The 8,152-nt window shown below is 46.2% G+C and overlaps 1 protein-coding gene across 4 annotated transcripts; it reads right to left on the bottom strand.

The window, feature by feature from the left end:
• Positions 1-1,148: 1,148 nt before the first annotated feature.
• On the bottom strand, positions 1,149-7,930 carry TAC1 (tachykinin precursor 1). 4 transcript variants are annotated; one of them, XM_041714430.2, is made up of 7 exons: positions 7,368-7,930; positions 6,529-6,666; positions 6,333-6,429; positions 5,701-5,724; positions 4,379-4,481; positions 4,025-4,078; positions 1,149-1,777 (listed from the first exon to the last, which is right to left on the bottom strand). In XM_041714430.2, exons 2-6 carry the CDS (start codon positions 6,649-6,651, stop codon positions 4,072-4,074), a joined length of 354 nt encoding a protein of 117 aa, XP_041570364.2. In that variant the 5' UTR covers positions 6,652-6,666; positions 7,368-7,930; the 3' UTR covers positions 1,149-1,777; positions 4,025-4,071. The 4 variants fall into 4 exon arrangements, with proteins under 4 accessions (XP_041570364.2, XP_072781649.1, XP_030120571.3 ...); XM_072925548.1 differs by having other exon boundaries at positions 6,529-6,698; positions 7,368-7,498; XM_030264711.4 differs by lacking the exon at positions 4,379-4,481.
• Between the last annotated feature and the right edge of the window lie 222 nt (positions 7,931-8,152).

The following is an 8,152-nucleotide window of genomic DNA, read 5'->3' as shown; positions in this document are numbered from 1 at the left end:
AGCATTGGGGTCCTCCAGGCAAGGGTCACAGCATTTTGAAGTTTTTCTTTCTTTCTACCCTTCACTGAGCATTATTCAACATGATTTCCACAATCCTTTTGCTGTGCTGCTAGCCCAGCAGTCAGCTTCTCCTCCTCACTGAGCTCAGTAGGAGTTCATACAGAAGTTTATTAGCCTGAAAATTAGCCCTGGAAAGACAAAGAGCTGCCAGAGTGCCAGTACAACCACTGTGTGCCTCCCACAAGCCATCTCGGTTTTCCCACCATGTAGCCCCCCACCTTGCTTGATCTGGCTTCTACTTAGCTGAAAGTAGGATCTATTTTAAGCATGGGCAGGCTTAGGTGCTGCTTCTAACCTAGAAGGAGTGAGGTCCAGCACTCACCTGCTCCTAATGGGGGTAGTTGTGATGATGCCTCAGGTAACCTTGAAAATTGATGTGTACAAATTCATTTCCAAAATGGAAAATAACAAGCAGTGAATCCCTTTGTATTACTTAGTTTTAAATTTAGTCTGTATACACTGATTGTTCTAATTGGTGATTCATCTGCAATGAAAGTTTGCATCATAGCACCAGAGAAGTATAGCCCCTAGAAGGGAGAAAGAAGATAGAGCTCCAGATGCCTTGGCATCTGGTGAGATGGATGTAGCATTTCAGGCCTATCCTGAATATATAGCAATCAGATGTTTTAATTTGAAAGATAATTACAGTCACATTTTTTTCTTTGATATTGCATGGATTCACACCCACTTTTTAAAATAAAATCACTTTATGTGCTGTTATTGTGAATCTGAGGGATAGAATTTATTAAGAACTTGGCTTTCAAATAATAAACCTACAATATTGGGTTAATTCCACTGCAAATTATTGGAGCTGGGGGATACATCCTGCTCTTTCCATTCAGTAAACATGCTTCCTGATTTCCATCAGGTTTAGAAGGGATGGTGCCTTGTGTGACCTGGAGCAATCCCAGGAACTCCTATCTCCAGTAGCAAATCCCTCAAACCTTCACCAAACACACATGAGGAGGTTCACAGTCTCCCTGCAAAAAGAAAATAATTTGATATTTCTTTCCAGTCTCAGACCACTGTTGCTATTTCTCATTCCAGACCAACATGGGAAATAACTCCATCACTAGCACAAAAGGAAGTATGTTGCAAAAGCCCCAGAGTAGTTTTTATTTAAAATGTTGCTATCATAAAATTCCAAACTATGAAATTAAAACCTTGGATTCCCATTCAAACATTACCAATCCCCCTTTTTAAAATATATTGATACATAACCACAGAACATAAAACATGCTGCAATGATACAAATATATTTTTTGATACAGAAATTCCAGCACATAATAAATAATGAAAATGAATTGAGGCACTAGACTGAACATCAGTTCTCTTCTGCACTAGCTGTGAAGCTGATAGACTCGCTTTCAGTGAACAAAAGAATACTTGCTTGTTTAGTAAACATAACTCTACAGGTCATACCAAACATGTGCTTTGTTGTGAGACATCACCAGGGTTGCTGGTCCTTTCAGAACCACAACACACCTACACAACACGTGTCACTGCCACAATATGAAAAATAATACTTTTATTGAATGTACAACTCAAAAAAAACCAAACCCCTTCAGTTATTAAATAAATAATTATTTCATACAGTGGTTAGTTTATATTACACTGCATTGGCCATTAGAACAAATGAAGTTCAATAAATAACACACGGGAACGTCTCATTTACGCCTCCGTTCATAATTCTGTGCTGTGCTCCCTTCAGAGGACCCTGCAAAAAACGAAACAGATTGAAGCACAAGGTACAGCCTTGCATAAACACCAGCAAGCACAAGAAGTGTCAGAGACCTGCAGCCAGCTGGCACCAGCAGACGCCAGTGGCATGTTTGGAACAGAGACCAGGGCTCCTGGCCCATCCCTGAGCTGCTTTGATTTGGTTTTACCTCTCAGACTACACTGTCCTCCAGAAGGCTGAAGGTCTGAGCAGTGTTTTCCACCTCTCATCTGCTGAGTTGCTGGAAGCACCATTAAATCAGAGCCACTCTACCTCCCAGGAATTCATCTAACTGATGGGATCTAAGCATTCAGGTCAATTTGTGGTAGAGGGTTTCTGCACAGACATATCCACCTTCATTCCTGTGCAGTCAGCTCTTTGCCAGCTCTTGGAAACTCTCCCTGTCCACAAGCCCTGCACACAGGGATAATTTTACTGTACACTGTGGCAGGAGTCAAGCTCATCAGACATACTCAGATTACCATGCTGACAAACTGCAGGCTAAAATAGTTTTAAGTAACATATTTTATGTTTAGTAGTGGTAGATCTCTCCTTCTTGCTCATTTAAAATGAAAGTAAAATCCAGAGAGCCCTTCTTGAGCAAGGCTGTCCCCAAACCAGGGACTGAGACATCAGCATCCCCTTACCCTGCTTAGGCACCTGAGGCTGTAAATCAGCAAGGTGCTCACACCCAGAGGGACAGCACGAGCTGCTGCCCATTACCAGGGAGCTCAGGGGCTTTCTGCAGAAGAAAACCACAACATGGAGTAAAGGCCCTGCCCAGTTAAATATCTTCCAAAGGGGAGAAATGAGGGTAGCCCTGACACTTACTATTCCTGATCTTGCTTTGATTACACAGTCCTTAGGACACATCTTCTCCTCTGGTGGAGCAGAAAAAACTTTTTACCATTTCCCCCTCAAGCCTCCCTACAGAGGCAGAAAAGCTGTGAATTCTAGTTTTACCTGTCAGTTTTACCTGTGTTACATAGCCCAACAGAGTAAAACATCATTATTCCCTTTTGTCAGAAACACCACATAACAGCATCCTGACTATACCAGCAATTTTGAAATTAGGGCAATAACATCTTTGCATTTTTAAAAACACTTTCTGTATTTTACATTCTGATATTAATGTAAATGTAATCCCAGTGGAAACCAAACCAAATTTATTACTTACAAGCTATTTACTTTTGTGATAGCAGATATATTTACAGGTATTATGCATTTAATAGCTATTGTCACTGCAGAAAATTGTACAAAATTATTCATGATACGTAGCAATTTGCAAAATAATGCAGAGAGCAATATTACTAGTCTTGAAGGGGGGTTTAATTGAAAATAAAAGTTACTGACAACCATAATTGCAGAATATAGATCACAGCATGTATCCACATAATATAAAGGTGTCAGCTAGTAATTTAACTTTTATCATCCATTTAACAAAACAGTGAGAACTATTTCAGAGACATGAAATACATATTAGGCTTTTTATTTTTTTAATTCTTATCCTGGAGGATCAACTGATACTTTATGCTTCACAGTGAGGGATTTAATCAGTATAGTCCTAGAGCACAGGGAAGGAAGGCAGAGCTATGGGGAGTCTCCAATTTTCCACGGGGGTTCTGCATATGAGGGAAGAGGAGACTTCTGTCCAGTATGGATGCTATGGGAAAATAAATTCACAGTACCCATTCAGAGTTTAAAATGCTTTAGGTGAAGTCAAAAGCTGAAAGAGACTGTGAATATTTAACAGCCTGATCTGCAGCATGAGGTGGTGTTAATGTCAAAGTTCTGTTCTTTCACCTTCTACTCCAAGTATTAGGAATAAGGGTCTCCAGAGAAGATATCCTTTTACCTGATGAGATCTGGATTTGGACCACGAGTTAAGTGACCCTTGGATTTTCAGCCTCCAAATTTTTCTTGATACCTCATTAAAATTTAGGGGTTTTTGTTTTCATAGCACTTTGGGGACTAGCAGAACATGCAAGGACAGGACAGTAATCAAAGTGCTCTGGGGAATTCTACCTGAGTTGCCTGCAGCTCAGACCAGCCTGGTCATTTCAAACATTGAAGTGAAGTGAACTCTGAAATATCTTGGGTAACAAAGAAAATTCTAATTCTTTTTCCAAGAACTCTGGATACACTACATGAAAATTGCTTCTTCCATCCGCTGGGAGAGAACAAAGAGGCAATGGAATGAAGAGGCTGTGTATCACCAAGTATCAGATTTAGTCAAATACATACCAGAATTTAAAGATCTTTTGCCCATAAGTCCAACAAAGGAGTCTGTTTTATGCCCTGAAAAAATATATTTAGGGGTATTTTAATACATTTTAACTAGGCAGGCTTTTAAAATAATAGGTTCTTGCAAGGAAAGAAGACAGGGTCCAAAACTGTTATAACACAGGCCAGTTATTCACATCACTCTCAGACAACAGAGAACGAACAGCAGTCTGACTAATCAGACTGAACAGGATAGACCAAGGCACAGGTTAGTGAACATCTTCTCATTTGGTTAGATAGACTTTTGGTTTTGGGGGTATTTTTAAGTATAATGGAAAACAAATGGCCACTAACAGTACAAATCTTATTTCTTACCTGGTACAATTCCTACTGATCTGAGCAAATGCACAAGAAGGCAGTGTCTTGGTATAGCCTGCATCTGTGTGGTGCATCTCTTCTACCTGATGTTGTTTTATTTCTGTAATGTGGAAGAAAATCCTCCCTTACAGATCAGATGGAGCCCTTACTGGAGAGGAAGCCAATGGGACTCTGTGTCTGGACACGTCTGAGCTAGACAGTCTGGCTCTATTTTTGGAATATTTATAAGTTCAGGTATTACCTTTCTGTCCCTTCAGTAATTCTCAAGACACTGGAAGTGTAGAGATAAATTACCCCAAGTTTAGTCCTACAGTACCTATCAGGTTATAGTAGTAGCTATAGTTTCAGACAAGGAACGCAAATGAACTGTTCTTCTTTATCTAAACTGGCTTTTGAGTCAAACATAGAAGTTTCTCTTTGGAAGAAATTTTGTTTGGTGAATTCATACACCAAGCAAGATACTCAGACCTCGCATGTATTAATTCAAGCTGAAGCAGCTTCAGAAAACTATAATTTTTTAGTTTAGTCAGCTGGTAATTTGAGCTTTGAATGAGACTTTTTATTTGTCTTCCAATACATAACCCCAGAGAAAGCATCTTGTGGATAATAGAGCATTGGGACAGTTGCTGGCCTCTGTGGACAGAGGAGGTTTCACAGAATATAAGATCATGTTTACTTAATCAAAATCTCCCTGTTTCTCTTTTAACATCATGAGATAGTTTCAGCAAATAAAACTACCACTGTGCAGAGCAAGGTAACACATCAGTGTTGATATTTTCTGCTTAGTGTTACACAGAAGCAGAGCAAGGCATACTTATGGCTCTTCATATGGCAGCACATCGTCAATCAGCCCCTACCATGAGCAGGAGTCTGATTCTCAGACAATGCTGAGGGCACAGATGCAGTATCTTGCATGTGAGGACATGGGCACACCCATAAAAGCATTCTTGGGGACTTGGGAATTCATTATTCTAATTTTCTAGATTTTGCCATCTTAATTCTCAGAGCCTGGCGGTAAGCCTGCCTTGCCAATGAGAAAGGCTTTCAAAATCCCCCCCTTGGGAAATAAGAGAGAACTGCAACATCCGCACATTAATATGGATTGAAATCTCAAAGCTTGCAGCAGCTCAGATGAGATACAGGCTCACAGCGGCACTGAAGGGGAGGTTTCAAAGCTTTAATAGATCGTTTCTCCACCAGTGGTGCTGCCAGTCCCTAGCTGAAACCAGTCACCTTCTAAATAATCCTGTCAAATACACTATTCTCTATTTGAATATCTTCTAATGATTACTTAAAATATTTGTATTTTTTAAACTTACTTTTGTGAGAGATCTGGCCATATCCTGATTGAAAGAGGAAACAAAAGAGAAAAAAGACAAAAAGAGAGTTGTTAAAAAAGGATTGGTATAAGCATATGATGCCACTGAAATGCTTAGAAAAATCAGATACAAGAACTAACTTACGCATATTCCGCTTAAGGAAATTAGGGTGATGGTTTACAACTGCATTTCTCCTTGAAGAGATTAAAAACTTGTTTCAGCTAAACCCACACAATTTAGATTAGTTTAGCTCCAATTTCTTAGATCAATTCTTGGTTCAGTAAACATGTAGAAAATACTACAATAATTGCATAGTCAACCAGTTTCCACACATTGATGATTCAGGGCCTGTCGGCTGACCAATGAATTATCATGCTATCCCTCACTGGGATTTACCTGTTGTAACAGGTACACATTTAAGACTTTAAAGCCTTCTCTTTTCCAATCAATGAGTTTATCTCATATAAACCTTGAAAGAAACAACAAAACAAAAAAGCCAGACCGTAAGTACCCTCATGGCAGCCTAAGAAACAGACGTAACACATTAATCCCGCGCAATAACCGCGTAAGGTTTGGGCAGGCACTGGGAGAAGAACGCGCGGAGAGGCGTGAGCATCCCCCGCCTCGCTCACCGGCATCCCGCTTGCCCATGAGGCCGAAGAACTGCTGGGGCCGGGGTCTCCGGGCCATCCTCTGCAGGAAGTGCTCCAGAGGCAGCGGCAGCTCCTCCTGCGGGCGACAGCGGGCGGCGCTCAGCGCGGACCCCCCTTCGGCCCGGCACAGAGCCCCCGGCTCCGAACCCCTCGCTGCCCCGCCCGCGGGGCTCACCTTCGCCTGGTCGCTGTCGGACCAGTCGGACCAGTAGCTGAGGTCGTCGGTGGCTCCCATCTCCTCGCCCAACGCCTGTGACGAGGCCAGGAGGAGCACGGCGAAAGCCAGCGGGAGCCTCATCGCCGCCTCGACGTCCTGCGGGGGCAGAGGTTGGAGCCCTGGCAGCCCTGCTCGCAGTGACAGAGCCAGCCGGGCACAGCTGGGGACACGCTCCCTCGCACGTACAGCCCCACACGCGCCCAGTTACACCGGCACCCCCGCCCGACTGCTGCGGACCCCTCTGGAGAGACACGTACCCATTTCAGCAGCACACAGCTCGGTGTGCTCCCCAGCGCACAGACGCACACACAGACACACGCAGACAGCGGTTCCCCTTCACACACGCACGTACAGGGCAAGACTTAAACACAACCTCACACGTCTGTGCACGTCTAGCATACACACCTGCCCAAATACACACACGCAGACAGATACCTCCCCCTCATACACACATCTAGGTACGCATGCATCTGCTCACAAACTCATACAAAGAGCTACACACCTTAAATGCTCATAGCCACGTAGGAACGTAGCTGTCCACACACACAAACACAGAGACACATGTGTCCAGAGGTGCACACTCATCTCTTTGCGCATCCAGGCACATAAGGACAGGCACAAAAACACGCTGGCACATCCAGGCACGCACGTGCGGACACATAAGCACGAATAGGCACCCCCAGAGAAGGACACACACAGACCGGGACAAAGAGGTACACACGCACACCGCCTCACAGCACAGGACAAGCGGACCCCCGCACACAGGCACGGCCGGCCGGGCTCCGCAGCGCACGCACCGTCTGCAGCGGGGAGGGCGAGCGCTGCTCTCCGGGCGCATTGGCCGGCCGCGGGAGCGCTCCCCACTTTATATGCCTGGAGACGGGGAGGGCCGAGACAGCCTCATTTGCCTAAATGCGATTACCCCCGGTTTTATCGTCCCAGCCCCGTGACAGCCCCCGCCCCGGCGAGCAGCCCCCGCCCCGCGCTCCGGCGGCGCCTTTCGGCTCTGCCCGGGGCCGGCGGTGCGGGCGGCTCCGCGCTGCCCCCGCCGCTCCCCCGCCGCAGCTCCGCGCCCTCGGGGCCGCCCCGCACCGGCCGCGGCGAGGGCGCGTCCCGGCGGCGGACGCGGGGGGAGGGTGCGGATCTGGATGCGGGATGCGAGTGCGGCTGCAAGTGCAGACGCCGCTTTTTGCCTCTGCCACCCCGCTCCGCTCTCCCAGGGCACGGAGAGCTGCTCTCCGCTGCGAGCGGCACCGCCGGCAGCGGCAGCAGCGGGAAGCGGCCGTGGGCCAGCGGGAAGGGAGCTTCGGCGGCCGGGCAGAGGGGCAGCCTCCCGTGCCCGGGCCACTTCCTTCCCCCGGTCTGTCTCCCCCGTGCTCAGGTAGCCCCAGCCCACCGGGACTGAAAGTGAGGGATGCACGAAGCTGAGGAGGGCCTGACAGGGTGGATGCCGGGTTGAGGCGCCGCGCTCCCCAGGTCTGAGGGGTGTGCACCTGCTCAGGGGCTGCCACCGCCAGGTTTGGGGGTGTGTACCTGCTCAGGGACTGCCACAGCCAGGTTTGGGGGTTGTGCACCTGCTCAG

The sequence above is a fragment of the Taeniopygia guttata genome, chromosome 2 (genome assembly GCF_048771995.1).
Source record: "Taeniopygia guttata chromosome 2, bTaeGut7.mat, whole genome shotgun sequence".
NCBI classification, from domain to species: domain Eukaryota; kingdom Metazoa; phylum Chordata; class Aves; order Passeriformes; family Estrildidae; genus Taeniopygia; species Taeniopygia guttata.
The sequence above is the reverse complement of the archived record's forward strand: the minus strand, read 5'-3'. Positions and strand labels throughout refer to the sequence as shown.